At 31.6% G+C, this 16399-nt stretch overlaps 2 protein-coding genes across 2 annotated transcripts in view; one reads left to right on the plus strand and one right to left on the minus strand.

The window, feature by feature from the left end:
- LOC127705380 (rho guanine nucleotide exchange factor 39-like) overlaps positions 1-16399 on the minus strand; it is a 36599-nt gene that overhangs the window by 8402 nt on the left and 11798 nt on the right. The window contains exons 9-11 of the mRNA XM_052209688.1: positions 15562-15650; positions 14465-14576; positions 13704-13982 (exon numbers count right to left, since the gene is read on the minus strand). Of these exons, the coding sequence (XP_052065648.1) occupies positions 13704-13982; positions 14465-14576; positions 15562-15650 (480 nt within the window). The remainder of the gene's footprint in view (positions 1-13703; positions 13983-14464; positions 14577-15561; positions 15651-16399) is intronic.
- LOC127705382 (uncharacterized) lies at positions 176-10546 on the plus strand. The gene is made up of 8 exons (XM_052209690.1): positions 176-788; positions 1562-1749; positions 2560-2626; positions 3409-3624; positions 4040-4169; positions 4696-4887; positions 8609-8779; positions 9522-10546. Exons 1-8 carry the CDS (start codon positions 335-337, stop codon positions 9637-9639), a joined length of 1536 nt encoding a protein of 511 aa, XP_052065650.1. The 5' UTR covers positions 176-334; the 3' UTR covers positions 9640-10546.

Below are 16399 nucleotides of genomic sequence, written 5' to 3' on the forward strand. Positions count from 1 at the left end.
GGAAAAATTGCTAAATCTGTCTTAAGTTTGCCTCAACCAAATGTTATGAAACTTATACACAATGCTTTTAATCACAAAAAAAGGTCTTAACTACGTGAATCCTGCATCTGTATATGGAAGCATATTTACAAGCGGGGGCATCTGTGGCCCATAGACACATTCTCCATTTATTTAAGGGGGTACCGTACACCTAAGAAAAGATAACTCTTACTGAAATTCTGAATTAACTTACGTCAATATAGCGTTTTAAAATACGCCTCATATTACAAGCTTTTATTGACCTTGAATAGTTGTTTACCTGTTGATATGAAGCAGACGATACATCAATGTTATAATGGAACAGCGTAAACGTGATCCGTTTGGTAAATTTTCGAGGTCTAAATCTGCCGATAAGAAATCAAATCGTTCAGATTACTTCAAATGGTTAAATGATGGCAGGAACTTGGAAGATTCTCCGGAAGTCGGCTTGCGTAATGATCATGGCAATTACGTATACGAGTTTCTTGATGTTGGGGCCGAGGCTGAATTGGAAGATGATAACAAGTCTGATGTGTCAAAATCTTGGACAATGGGGAGAAGAATTGTTGAGTTGAATGTCCTAGCAAAAGGAATGTATTGCTGCACTTGCAAGTGTCCGCTTCACCTGTCAAATATTGTAGGAGAACGATTGTTTGGGCTAGGTGGTCTACTGATGGTGGATTGTGAACTGTGTCATACTGTAACTGATGTCCAGTTTGGGAAGAGGGGGCCATCTGGAAGTTATGACATCAACACAAAAGCTTCCATAGGTAGGTATAGAAACTATATGATTATATCACATGCTTGTAAATTATAATAGCCTGTATGATGCTAATATTTACAGTTTACATTTATAATTAACATGTTGCATTGTTTATTTTTCATAATTATATTTAAATGCATTCATGATTTTTGTTTAATAAATAGATTAATATTGAGTCCTTGGGGGCAATTACAACTAATGTGTCTATATATATATAGCTAACTCAACTGTTACAGTGCATGCTGCTTGCATACTTGGGCAAATTGGGGTGTTGGGAAAACTTTTTAGATTAAGGTATATAGGATTTTTTCTGAGACAAGTGCATGTGCCTTATAGAAAATAATTGTTGAAAACATTGTCATTGTTCAATGAACATCATCAACTTTCAACCCCTCCCTTCTTATCTTTTTCATAGTCAAAGTAGGCTTTGAAAAGAGTTATAATAACTAATTATAAACTGTGAAATATTTTTTTTAGGGCTTGGCCATTAAATGTACAACTATATGTACATCATCATATCATGTAAATATTCTTAGATGATGTTTTGTAAGCCAAGTCAGAGAAATTAGCACAGGACTGTCAGCCTGTGTCCTGTTAATATATCTTCAGTCTAGAAAATTTTAAAGAATTTTACAATTTTAAGAGAAACAAATTACCATCTTTTCTTTGTTTATAACACAACTGTTTCTTAGTCTTGGAAATGCAGGTGTGTACATTTTCCATTATTAAGACATCAATTTTCTTTCTCAATTTTAATAATACCTCTTATTTCTATTAAAGGAATGATACATGCAGGGATGGGCCCAACTCATCTGCAGAACTTTCTAGCAGAATGTAACCTGCCATCCATTACAGAGAGCACATTAAGGAAAAAAGAGAAAGAATTAAGTGGACAGATCAAAAATGTAACAATCCAGTCGTGCAATATGGCACAAAGAGAGGAAAAGTCACTCAGCACAAATGGCAATGTAAGTATTAAATGTATGCACACAAAGTGGAATATCTAGACTGGATGCCCCTTTCTAGAAGTCTTTTTTACCCCCCCCCCCCCCAAAAAAAAAATCCTTATATTGTATAACTTTTCATGGAGTACATCTAAAAAAGTCCTAGATCCTAGATTTAATTCAAGGGACTTAGGTAATATATATGAGAATTATAATACAATTTGATCATGTATAATGCTACATTGTATATATGTACAGGTATGTCATATGAAACTTCAAAGTAACATCAAACATGTTTTTGAAGTGAAGCTGATTTTTTATTATTTCATGGTTTCATGCATCAAGAATCATTCAAAGAATTATTTAACAAATAACAGTTTCACAGAAGAGTAAATTTGTAATATTAAAATGTGTCCCCTTAGTAAATATTGTCCTAATTACAAAAAATACAATGATCATTTAGGTATAAGTGTGAGACAGACAGAATAAACAACAATACATGTACATGCATGTACAGATCAAGACTTTTCACCACCTAAAATTGCACAGGACAGCACAATTTTTGAAATTTTTCATTAGATTTAACAGTGAGGACCAGCAGAATTTCTTTAAGGACCACAAAAACAATAATTTCTAATTGTGTATTTGGTGTGCAGTCACTGCAAATGTTTGTTTCTGCATACATATGCATCCAAAAGATTTGTTTGTGTTCTTAATAATGTATTTGTAGCTTACTACAAAACTAGGTATCCTAAAGGTGAAGGTAAATGTTTAAGGTCAATCTATAAAAAACTTGCTGGGACTTTTTTTTATTAGAAATGCAATCTTTTCTAGATTGAAGCAAGTTTTGATGGTGGCTGGCAAAAGAGAGGCTCCGGTTGGAATTATAATAGTAATACAGGTAAATAAACAGCATTCATATAATTTTTATTATATAATTTAATGTCTGACATTCATGATTTAATTACTGTATTTTGTTAAATTTTGCTGAATCAATTATTAATATAAATAACTTAATTGGACAAAGAATTAATTTCACTATTTAGTTTGATATAAGACATGTAAGAAGCTGTAGTTAAAGAAATATCTTCCCATACTTATTTTTATTCAATCCCTAGGCTAGATCTCTTTAACTTACCTGGTTCAATTATAGCAAATAGGTGAGCTTTTGCCATCATTTTGCATACATTATAGAAGTAAGATGTGTTACATGATTGCCAGTGACTCAACTGTCCACCAGAGCTCAAATGAATTGGAAGTAGGCAATTATAGCTAGACAACTATAAAACCTTCAACAATGAGAAAAACTTATATCCAACATGAAAAATACCAAACAATTCAAATGAAAAAAACTAACGGCGTAATTAATAACAAAACAATTTATGAAGAAAATATGACAGATATAAACTAACAACAACCACTGAACTACAGGCTCTTTATTATCAATATCTGTCCGTCATATTAATCTGTAACATTACATCTGTGAACCTTTCATTAAAATATCCATTATCCTACACCCCTAAACAAATTGAAACCAAACTTCAAAAAAATATTTACTAAAATTGAGAATGGAAATGGGGAATGTGTCAAAAAGACAACAACCCGACCATAGAACAGACAACAGACAACTAAACTGTTATCATTGCATCATGTATGTAATACCTTTTACTTTAATTCTTGCAGGACATGCAACTTTTATTGGAAAGGAGACAGGAAAGGTGTTGTCCTTTGAATTAAGAAGTAAGACTTGTAAGATTTGTGAATTCCATCTTAATAGAAAAGAGACTGTTCCGGAGCATGAGTGTCAGTTGAATTGGCATGGCTCTAGTAAATCCATGGAGGCAGATATGGCGGTGTCTATGGCCCACAGATTAAAAGATGATAAATGTGAAATTAATGGTATGTTTCATATTCAAAATAAAGAATTTTGAAATACAATTTCATGTAATGAGTTCCCCAAAATGCATTGAAAATATCATATAAAGGGAAATAACTCTTATTTCAACAATACTTTCAAATTTGAAAGGTGAATATTTTGTGATTTTCACAGGAAACTTGGATTTTGTTCTTACACTTTTATGACAAAGAATCAATTAATTTTGTTGTTAATGATATAACATAACCAATGTCATGTAAAAATCCAGTTTATATTTATTTTAGTTGCTTTATTTACATTAGCTACATGTAATTAAATAAGGCAGAATATAACAGCTATCACTATTTTCCAAATAAAAAAATATGCTTGCAGTTGTATATCTTGACCGCTGTTGTGTTGCCTTTTTGTAGGTTTATAATTCTTCAATCTTCATTTCAGTCATACATGCTGATAATGATGCAGCAACATCAGCCAGACTTGAAGTTGAGTTTGAAAATATAAAGAAAAAAGATGACCAGAACCATGTAAAGAAGGGTATATCAACAAGCTTATATAATATTTCAAAGAGGTATTTTTACAAATTAATTTTAGTGTTACGAGTATGTCTATGAAAAGGCTTAAGCCCATCCTTTACCAAATCAAATCATACTTATAGATCTTATTATATTGATCTGTCAAGACTACAAACTCTAAAAAAACATTACAATGAAATTTCAATTTTGTGTTGTTCAAAGACATGTAAAGATCTTTGCATTTTTGTGTTATCTGAATTCACAAACATTACATTGAAAATTGAAAGAACTATTAGTATATATATGAGTAATCTTCATGGCTTATGGAACGACCAAATAGTTTTTAGTGAGGCTTTATGAAGTTTAGAATAGAAAGGCCGGACTTAAAAAAATAGAAACTAGGACCCTTTTTTCTAAAAAATTAAAAGGAAGATGCATGAATCCATGATTGAAGATTTCATCCATGCCCCATAAAAGTCTGAAGGGTGCTTGCTCCCTCAATAGTATAGACAGATAAGCAATAAAAAAAGAAGACTTTTTAAATTTTTTTTTTACATTAATTATTTCTTTCTTATTTTGTAGTTACAAAGAATTGCAAAAGGATGAAACAAAACAATATATTTTGAGGTGCTTTATGTATTCCATTAAGGGAGGTGACAATGAAGATGACATTAAGATTGGGCTGCAAAGAATTGTACCACATATTTTTGGATCACATGAAAATTGTAAAGATGCTGACTGGTGTAGCTATCATCAAGATCCAGAAAAATTTACGTAAGATCTTCTATACTGGTATTGACAACATATATTTAGCTCACTGGGGCCCGAAGGGCCCCATGTGAGCTTATACCATCACTTGGCGTTCGTCTGTCGTCGTCGTCGAAAACTATTTCAAAAATCTTCTCCTCTGAAACTACTGGGCTAAATACCTTCAAACTTTCAATAAATGTTCCTTAGGGTATGTAGTTTATAAATTGTATCCGAAGTTTTGATCCATGGACAAACATGGCCGCCATGACTAAAAATAGAACATAGGGGTCAAATGCAGTTTTTGGCTTATATCTCAAAAACTAAAGCTTTTAGAGCAAATCTGACATGGAGTTAAATTATTCGATTGGTCAAAATCTATCAGCCCTGAAATTTTCAGACGAATCGAACAACCCATTGTTGGGTTGCTGCCACTAAATTGGTAGTTTAAAGGAAATTTTGCAGTTTTTTGTAATTATCTTGAATATTATTATAGATAGATATAAACTGTAAACAGCAATAATGTTCAGCAAAGTAAGATTTACAAAAAAGTATATATGACCAAAATTGTCAATTGACCCCTTAAGGAGTTATTGCCCTTTAAAGACAATTTTACACAATTTGTTCATCAAGTTTGGTAACATTTAAAAATCTTCTCTGAAACTACAGGGCCAAATACCTTAAAACTTTAACTAAATATTCCTTAGGGTATCTAGTTTGTAAATTGTATCCGAAGTTTTGATCCATTGACAAACATGGCCGCCATGGCTAAAAATAGAACATAGGGGTCAAATGTAGTTTTTGGCTTATATCTCAAAAACTAAAGCTTTTAGAGCAAATCTGACAATGAGTAAAATTGTTCAATTAGTCAAGATCTATCAGCCCTGAAATTTTCAGACGAATCGAACAACACATTGTTGGGTTGCTGCCACTAAATTGGTAGTTTAAAGGAAATTTTGCAGTTTTTTGTTATTATCTTGAATATTATTATAGATAGATATAAACTGTAAACAGCAATGATGTTTAGCAAAGTAAGATCTACAAAAAAGTTAAATGACCAAAATTGTCAATTGACTGCTTAAGGAGTTATTGCCCTTAAAGCTTTAAAGACAATTTTACACAATTTGTTCATCAAGTTTGCTAACATTAAAAACCTTCTCCTCTGAAACTATTGTGCCTAATACTTCTTAACTTTAAATGAATGTTCCTTTAGGAATTTAGTTTTTGAAATATATCCGAATTTTTGATCAATCAACAAACATGGCCGTCATGGCTAAAAATAGAACATAGGGGTCAAATGCAGTTTTTGGCTTATATCTCAGAAACTAAAGCATTTAGAGCAAATCTGACATGGGGTAAATGTATAAAAGGTCAAGATCTATCATCCCTGAAATTTTCAGACAAACATTGTTGGGTTGCTGCCACAAAATTGGTTATTTTAAGGAAATTTTGCAGTTTTTGGTTGTTATCTTGAATATAATTGAAGATAAAGATAAACTGTAAACAGCAAAAAATGTCCAACAAAGTAAGATCTACAAAAAAGTTTTATATGACCAAAATTGTCAATTGACCCCTTAAGAAGGACAATTTTACACAAGTTGTTTATGTTTTTTAACTTTAAAAAAAGAAATGAATCTAGTATAAATTTTGTATTTTATTTCCTTGTACGTCAAGAAACATAGAAACTATGGCTAAAATGGAACATATGGGTAAAATGCATTTATTTGCTTTTGAAGAAAATATGACAGATACAATGAACATTGAAGTGGCATTTTTAAGCCACTCACTAATATATATTGAAAAGCAAAATTAATCATTGATGAAAGATTTAACCAAAATTTTAACAGGTGAGCGATTCAGGCTCTTGAGAGCCTCTTGTTTTCTGTATTGTCTCATTTCTCAAAGAATTAATAGATATAAGATGTGGTATGAGTGCCAATGAGACACCTCTTCCATCCAATTCACAATTTGTAAAAAGAAACCAATTATACATATGTCAATCCTAAAAATTGATTCCTTAATATGCTGAATTTAACCGTGTATTAAGTTTTTGGATTTTGGCCTGGTTTTTAAATTGGTCCACATTGAGGTCCAAATGGTCAAAAATTAAACTTTGTTTGATTTCATCAAAAATTGAATTATAGGGGTTCTTTGATATGACGAATTCAACTGTGTATTTAGGTTCTTAATTTTTGGTCCCGTTTTCAAATTGATCTACATTAAGGTCCACAGGGTCCAAAATTATACTTTGTTTGTTTTTAACAAAAACTGAATTCATGGGGTTCTTTGATATGCTGAATCTAAACATATATTTAGATTTTTGATTATGGGCACAGTTTTCAAGTCGGTCCAAATTGGGGTCCGAAATTAATCTTTGTTTGATTTCAACAAAAATTGAATATATAGGGTTCTTTAATATGCTGAATCTAACCATGTATTAAGTTTTTGGATTTTGTACCCGATTTAAATTGGCCCACATTGAGGTCCTAAGGGTCCAAATTAAACTTTGTTTGATTTCATCAAAAATTGACTTATTAGGGTTCTTTGATATGCGGAATCTAACCTTGTATTTAGAGTTTTAATTTTTGGTCCCATTTTCTAATTGGTCTACATTAAGGTCAAAGGGTCCAAAATTAAACTTTGTTTGATTTCAACAAAAATTGAATATATGGGGTTCTTTGATGTGCTGAATCTTACCATGTATTTAGATTTTTGATTTTAGGTCCTGTTATCAAATTGGCCCACATTAAGGTCCAAAGGGTCCAAAATTATACTTTGTTTGTTTTTAACAAAAATTGAAATCATGGGGTTCTTTGATATGCTGAATCTAAACATATATTTAGATTTTTGATTATGGGCCCAGTTTTCAAGTCGGTCCAAATTGGGGTCCAAAATTAAACTTTGTTTGATTTCAACAAAAATTGAATATATGGGGTTCTTTGGTATGCTGAATCTAACCATGTATTAAGTTTTTGGATTTTGAACCCCATTTAAATTGGCCCACATTGAGGTCCAAAGGGTCCAAATTAAACTTTGTTTGATTTCATCAAAAATTGACTTATTAGGGTTCTTTGATATGCGGAATCTAACCTTGTATTTAGATTTTTAATTTTTGGTCCCATTTTCTAATTGGTCTACATTAAGGTCAAAGGGTCCAAAATTAAACTTTGTTTGATTTCAACAAAAATTGAATATATGGGGTTCTTTGATATGCTGAATCTTACCATGTATTTAGATTTTTGATTTTGGGTCCCGTTATCAAATTGGTCCACATTGAGGTCAAAAGGGTCCAATATTAAATTTTATTTGATTTCTTCAAAAAATGAATTCTTGGGGTTCTTTGATATGCTAAATCTAACCATGTATTTAGATTTTGGATATTTGACCTTAGTAGGTATGTCAAATTTAAAAATTTTAAGTTCTTAGACTACATTCATTTTGTGTCAGAAACCTATGCTGTGTCAAATATTAATAACAATCCAAATTAAGAGCTGTATCAAGCTTGAATGTTGTGTCCATACTTGCCCCAACTGTTCAGGGTTCGACCTCTGCGGTAGTATCAAGCTGCACCCTCTTTTTGTTCTAAGAACTCCCCTTTTTTCTTAACAACTCCTGCCCCTGTTTTAAAATTTCTTGATCCGCCCATGTACAGAAATATTGAACATATACTTATACTAAATATTAACACTAAAGTTTCAGGCTAAGTATTTTGTGCAAATAAAAATTTGAAATGTAAACTCCATTTTAGGTATAAAAGTTTACCAAATGGGAAACCGCTCAAGTCTGAAGGATTAAAGGTTGAATTGAATAATTTAGTGCAAAAAATGATTGGTAGGAGTAATTCTTTAAATGATCTTGGATCTACACAGTCAAATGAAAGCTTTAACCAGCTTGTATCTGTAAAGGCACCTAAATCAAGGTAATTTGTATATATATTTGCGTGTCAGTTCACATTCTTAAGCAACAATGAATACAAGTATAAAAAATATGTTGTATGATTACCAATAAGACAACTCTACACAAGAGACCAAATGACACAGAAATTAACAGCTATGGGTCACAGAAAGGCCTTTAACAATGAGCAATTCTCATATGACATAGTAAGCTATAAAAGGCCCCAATTCACAAATTTATGTATAGATATAAAAAGATGTGGTATGAGTGCTAATGAGACACCTCTTCCATCCAAGTCACAATTTGTAAAAAGAAACCAATTATACATATGTCAAAGTACAACATTCAACACAATTCAAACAAGAAAACTAATGGCTAAATGTAAAAAATCAATAAATGAAAAACAAATATGTCACATTGCAATTACTGACAGCTAGTTCAAAGCCAATAACAAAAAAACCCATGCATCTAAGACTTAATTATCTTGTCAGGGCTTTAAATTTTTCATACCCTGACTACTAAAAGTGATTTACATCCATCTGTCCAACTCAAGTTAACAGGCAGGTTGAAGTTTATTAGTTTTCAATGAAGGGAGTCAATACTATCATAGTGAAACTTTATATAAAAATATTAATCTTTTGCAAAGGGTCTTCATATTTGGTGAGTTGGTATGTAACTGTTACCTGCACCTTTGACATCAAGTTCAAATAAGGGAAGAGGGGAATATATTTTAATGTACTTAAAAAGTTCTTCATACTCTTTTTTAGACATTATGGTGGATCATGCTCACTTCAGAATAGGCTATCTGCAGCTGTGCTTCAGAAAAATGAAGGATATGGCTACTTATCCAAGGTAACTATGAAAATTTTTACATCTTCTTTTTGAACGAAGGGTGACATAGTGTTTGAATATGAGTGCTTCTTTTTCTTTCCTCTTCTATTTCTTTCTTCTTCTTCATCTTCTCAGAAAAGCCTGTTCAGACCATAACTTTATTAATCTTTTGATATAGCATATAATGAATTTTTAGTATGTGGGTATATCACTTGTGTCAAGTTCCAGGATTGGTAACTAAGACCTTGACCTAAAGTTCATTAAAATTAAATTTCTAGTACTATCTTTATGTCCACTCCATGTCTTTTTGTCCGTCTGACCTTACTCTCACCCTCTTTTTTTTCCTCACTCTAACTGAAGTTTGCTTCATCACGGAAAGTGAGTCACTTATTGTTCTAGAGTCTTGAATGCCCCTTTATAACTTGGAAAATTGCAAATTGTTTTGTTTCCTTACTCTAACATAAGTTTGTCTGATACAACTTTTATAAAACTGATACATATAAGAATCACAACACTCAGACAGAGTTCAAATTTGTGTTGTGATTCATTTGTCAACCTATAGTTCTGTCCCTTTTTAACTTGGAAAATTGCAAAGCTACAGCGGAGGCATTCATGACATCTTACACATTCTCCTTTAATATTTTTTTTATCTTTTTGAAACCATATTACATGTTGCATCCAATGTTTATATACAAGGAGATTACTGTATTGCTTTTTTAGCCCTGCAGATATACATTGTACAATTTACAGTCACGAATCATGTTTATCTAGTATGTAACTCAATTATCTTCTTTCTTCTCAAATTATTATCAGATGTGGTATGTGTGCTAATGCAACAACTATCCATCCAAGTCAAGATATATAAAGAGTAACCATTATAGGTCAAAATATGTGTTCACGATGGAGATTACTGTTTTTTCTTGATTTTTAATATTTTAATGCATATATGTATTACATTTTAATTATGTTGCATTTTTTTAGATCAATGAAGCAGCATACCTCTCTCCAGGAGAATTTACAATGGCAATTTCCTCTGTAAGAGATAAAAAAATGGAAAAAAGAAAAGAAAAAAAGAATTCAAAGGAATATAAAGTTGGCCGTATACAAAAGAAAAGAAACCGCAATAAGAACGAGCGTAAACATCTGGTAAGAGAAGGAAAAACCTATGGATCTCAAATGGAATTTGATCTTCAACAGGACCCTGAGCAAACCACAGAAATTCCACTTCCTTTTAATCTAGATGGCACTGACTGCAAAGTGTTTTTTGATTTAGAAACAACAGGCTTGGGTAGGAATAGCGACATCATTCAGATAGCAGCTAAGTCAAATTCAAATAGTTTTAACAGATATGTCATCCCAAGAGTGGACATTCAGATCGAGGCCAGTAAGATCACTGGTATAACATACAGCCATGGAACAAATAAAATGTATGTTCGAGGAGATATAGTTGAACCTGTGACACTACATAAAGCCCTACTTGATTTTATACATTTTTTAAAGGAACAGAACCAGCCAATTATACTAGGTCATAACATTTGTAACTTTGACATTCCTGTTATTGTTAACAAATTGAAAGAATGTAATTTGTTTTCGACATTTTGTGAAACCGTGAAAGGTTTTATTGACACAATGAAAGTGGCTAGAAAATATATTCCAAAAAATGATGTAGAAAATTTTAAGCAGCAGACTCTTGTCAAACAGTTTGTAGGAGAAAATTACTCTGCCCACAATGCAATAGAGGATGTGGATTCATTAAAAACATTATACGACAGTAAATTTACCTCACTAGTGAAAGATACCACCAAAGAGTGTGAAATGCATTCAGGACTACTTTCAGACTGAGGAATGAATTTTGTATGGCCAAAAAATAAATATATGTCTGTGTTTTCCTATAACCTGACTGTGTCTACCCTGATACTTGTTTTATTATTCTCCCAACACAATGAATTTGCCAAGGATATGATGTTTCAGTCTGTCCATTTGTCTATCCTATTCTTGTTAGTTCAACTCCTTAAAAACCGCACAACAGAATTTAATGAAACTTGGAAGGTGGTAAGAATGCAATAAGTGTGTATATTACAAAGTTCTATTAAATTTTGATTCCCTGCATTATAATTTCATATTTTGAGTTATAGTCCCAGATCAATTGACACTGAAAAATAAATAATTTGCCATTTTTATCTGCAAAAAAATGAGCGCCAAAGTCAAACATACTAGTGGTTGGATATTGTACCCTATGAAATAAATATTTCAAAAATCATTTATCTGAAGCTTCTAAAATAAAATGAACCAAACTTTAAAGTCTCATGAAGGTCAAATTTGCAAGGAACACACCACTTCATGATAATACATTCATATTTGCCAAAGATGTAAGACCTAGGTCAAAAGTCATGGCCTGGTCATTTTCATGCTAAAAACTACATAAAGTTGACCTTATGGTCAAATTTCAAGATCACATGAAGGTCATCATGGTGCAAGACACATTACCTGATGATGATACATCTACATACCAAAGATCTAAGACCAAGGTAAAAATACAACAAGGCATGGTAAAGTGTTTATAGTAAAAAATAAAATTGACCTTGAGGTCAATTTAAGGTCACATGAAGATAATCACAACACAGGACACTCCATCTCATTATGATACATCCTCATACAAAAGATGCAAGACCTAGGTAAAAAAAAAACAACAAAAAAAATGCATATGGCCTTGTTTTCTATCAAAAATACATTTATTTGACCTTGAGGTCAAATTTCAAGGTCACATGAAAGTCATTATGATATGTGACACTCTACCTCATGATGATACTTCAACATGCAAAATATCTAAGCCCTAGGTCAAAAGACAAGAAAACTATGCCCCAAATATATTATCAGAATGGAACTTGCTCTTATTTATTGAGGGTGGTGGTATTATAAAAAAACTATAATTGAAAAAAATCTGGTGGATAAAAATTTATAAATTTTTGCAAAAATAACAAACTGATATAGCACTACAAATGGTTAGTTTAAAAAAAAATTAAACGACACATTTTTTTTTTTTTTTATTTTTTCTTCAAATACTTGACCCATCATATTCACTTTTGGGGGGCTGAATCTGAGACCCCCCTTTTTTAATTCGGACAAAAATTTAAATCCAGAATAAAAAAAATACAAGTAAAGGGAATAGGTGAACTAAACTTCGCCTCAGTTTTCACTATTAACTATGCTATTGTCAATTTAGGATCAATTTTATTTTTTTTTAACATATATACCCCTAAACCCATATTTCTGAAACTTCCAAATTTGGCTGATATTAGCATGTAAAAGATGCCATATTCGAGTTGCCAAATCTTTTAAACGTATGGTTCAAATCCTTCGAAATTTTTATAAGATGTTTAGCTTGGCCTAGTTTATCAATGGGATAAAAACAAGAAAAATTAAACGACAGGTTTTTTTTGGTGTATAGTGTTGGGTACCCCCTTAAATATTAAGATTTTGTTCACTTCCATTACCATTAACCGCCGATAATTTCGTTTCATTCACAATTTCCTAATGCAAATTTTAGTTTTCTTTGAGTAATCTAACCAAAACAATTTATTTAACATATTCTGCTGCACTATGATGACAAAATTATCTTCCGAGAAAAGAGATTGATTACGGGAAGGTCATGAAGTGTCCCAGAACGTAAATCCTGGTATGTCACAAATTTCAGTGATTAGAAAACTGGATACCAATGCATATGGTTCATATTATGGGCACTACAAACCATAGCTTAGAAAGCAAAATAAATTTGATGTAGATTGTCTAAAAGAGAGCATTTCTCAACGTTTTTGCTATTTATTGATATAGGTTTCTAAAGTGGCAATTACATGTAAAACAGTGATTGCCAATCAGAAATCTTTAAGTAAAATTCCTTATATATACATGATATAAGCTCATCATTACCCTTGCATGCATATGAAGAAAACATTACAAAAGGGTTTCGTAGGAAATAAAAAAAAAAAAAAAAAATCCTCCCATTTTTTTCCAAAATCTGGATGAAAATCTCCTAAAATAATTTTAGTTGGCCTAAACAGATGCAACCTTTTTAATCAACATCAACATCAATTTCGTCCATAAATTTTGAAGCCACCAACCTGACTATATTCCGATTCAGACAATGGCCGCCTCGTCAATCTCTTTGACACAGGTGAACTGGAATAGGCATCAGATATGCTAGCCACACCCCTTTTCCTCTGATGGGGAGGTGGGTGTGGTGTATTGTTTTGGTCATTTTCTAATTTTCTTCTTTTAGGTGACATGCAGCTTTTAAAATCAGGAAAAGTCTTTTTAAAGGGAGATAATCCATCAGGTAAACACGGAGATTCTGGACATGCTGTTGTATCTTCATTGACCGGTTGTAATTTAGCTTTCATCTACAAAAAAGATAGAGCACATTTTCACTTATATGTCCATGAGCTACATGTATATTGGAGAATTCTGTGACTAATTTCAGCAACAAAAGACATTTGTAGAATTTTGGACTGGAAAGTTGTTGTTGAATTTTTCATATGACATGTAAATGTAGAAATAATAATGTGGAAATAATGTATTTTATTTCTTTGTTTTAAAAAAATCTACACACCTATACAAGCCTACAGGAAATTTGTATAATTTTAAACACCTAAGGTTGTGTTACAACAATACCCCTTTAAAAAACACTAAGAATTAGTATCCCATAGACAAATAACAAGCATTTCAAATATTTTCCCAGAAGTCCAATTTCTCAAAGACAGTTAGAAATGAATATGGATTGACAGGCAGTGTAATTAAGCATAGCCATTAAAAAAAACTCAAGGGGTTACAAACTTGGATGAAAATTGAAAAAAAAATGTCAAGACATTTCTCTATAGTTAACCTTTTTGTCCTCCATCTTTTCTTGTTTTTTCTGTCGCCATAGTGATTTTCCTCTCATTGGTAGTTTGTGGCTGCTCGGTTTTCTCAGAGTTGATCTATTATTACATAATTTTCTACAAAACAGAAAATGTTCACAATAATAACATTATTCATATATCAATACTATTTTGATAATATAACATTTTCTTACTTAACAATGAAATTTATCCATCTGCATGGTCTTATTTTTAAATATTAAAATTTAACTGTCTCCAGTGTATAAATATCATATTACACTTGATGCAGCAGTAAAATCTATATGCGTCTTATTTTAAATGATTTTCTTTTCTGAACTGGAATTCAATATATCTTTTTATGTTATGCATTTCACAGGATCTTCTTTTTTCTTGCCCTGATCTTATAATACACTTCTCACAGTAAGTATAATTAATTGCAGTTTCAAGAGTCGTAACTGTTTGCTGAACATTTTAAAACTATGAGATGTCTAAGAATTCAACATTATTTATATTATATAGTGCTATATGACCCTACGATATCTACTTGTTTGACATTTTGCATATCATGTGATATTTGACCATATGATATCTACTTGTTTGACATTTTGCAGATCATGTGATATTTGACCATATGATATCTACTTGTTTGACATTTTGCAGATCATGTGATATCTGACCATATGATGTCTACCTGTTTGACATTTTGCAGATCATGTGATATTTGACCATACAATACCTTCTTGTTTTACATTTGGTATATCATGGGCTACTTTCTTGTTGAACTTTGTGGAGCATTTGCTACCTTCTTGGACCACTTATGATTATAAATTTGTTTTTATAGACGACACCATGACTCAATCCTTGGTTTGATATTTGGTGGATAATGTGACATCTAACTGTTGGACATATTGTGTATCATGTGATATTCATAAGAAAAGAAACTACCACAAATGTCATCACTATCTGATATAATGTGGATCATGTGATAACCACAGGATTGGTTGATTGGTGTTAAACGCCACTTTCAGCACGGTTGCCTATTTCGTGTCGGCCAGTTTTTATTGGTGGAGGATATCCACGTGATGAATCATGTGATACCTACTTGATAGCAGACTCTAAAGTCTCCACCCACTGCTGGACATTTTGTGGATCATGTGACAGCAACAGTAAACTCTCATCTTTACATGTGATCTAAAATGAAGAAACAATTCAGTCAAACCTGACAGGTCAGAGAAAATATAAGATATAGATTTTATAAAATTTCATTATTTCATTTTCAGGGTTTCCTGACCGCAAAATCAAAATTGCCCCAAATATTTGAGGCAGCCAGAAATTTTCTAATTATAGGTTTTAATTGTAGACATGATGAGCCACCAGGGAAATGATTCGTTGTCAGAGAATAAACAACAGGTCAAACTTTAGTACTTCTGTTTAATATGAATAAACAGACATACTCTTTTGAAGCGTAGAACATTAGTGACTTAATGTTTGTAATTATGTCATTATTGCAAAAAAAACAGAAATTAACCTCCATTTCAAAACAGGTTTCTACTAGAAAATGTTGATTTTTCAATGAAATGATATGGAAAAAATACAAATTTTGAAAATCATTCAACACTTAATTAAACGAAATAAAATTTCATTATCTCTTTAAAGTTCAAAAGACTATGAATAGCTACAAAAGTCCAGAAAATATGAACATTGTGGAAACAGCAAGGAAAATAGTATGTTAAACTTTAGTCATAGCTAAAACTTCAAATCAATTACTTCATATTGCCTATTAATCATTGAATCATTATCAACTGTAACATGTATGAAATATGTTTGTTTAAAGAAATCAATAGCAACTTCAGACTATCTGTTTACAAAAATCATACAATATCAACATTTTAATGCAGATGCCTTTTGTCATTTATTATATCAAATTGTATAAAAAAAAC

This window comes from Mytilus californianus, unplaced genomic scaffold (assembly GCF_021869535.1).
Source record: "Mytilus californianus isolate M0D057914Y unplaced genomic scaffold, xbMytCali1.0.p SCAF_6, whole genome shotgun sequence".
Classification (NCBI taxonomy): Eukaryota; Metazoa; Mollusca; class Bivalvia; order Mytilida; family Mytilidae; genus Mytilus; species Mytilus californianus.

What these genes read in the sequence shown, in the direction of transcription:
- LOC127705382 (XM_052209690.1), top strand. Translation starts at nt 335, where the DNA reads ATGGAACAGCGTAAACGTGATCCGTTTGGTAAATTTTCGAGGTCTAAA. An exon ending in TTATATAATATTTCAAAGAG is followed by an intron (nt 4,170 to 4,695) that starts GTATTTTTACAA and finishes CTTATTTTGTAG; the next exon opens with TTACAAAGAATTGCAAAAGG. An exon ending in GTAAAGGCACCTAAATCAAG is followed by an intron (nt 8,780 to 9,521) that starts GTAATTTGTATA and finishes ACTCTTTTTTAG; the next exon opens with ACATTATGGTGGATCATGCT.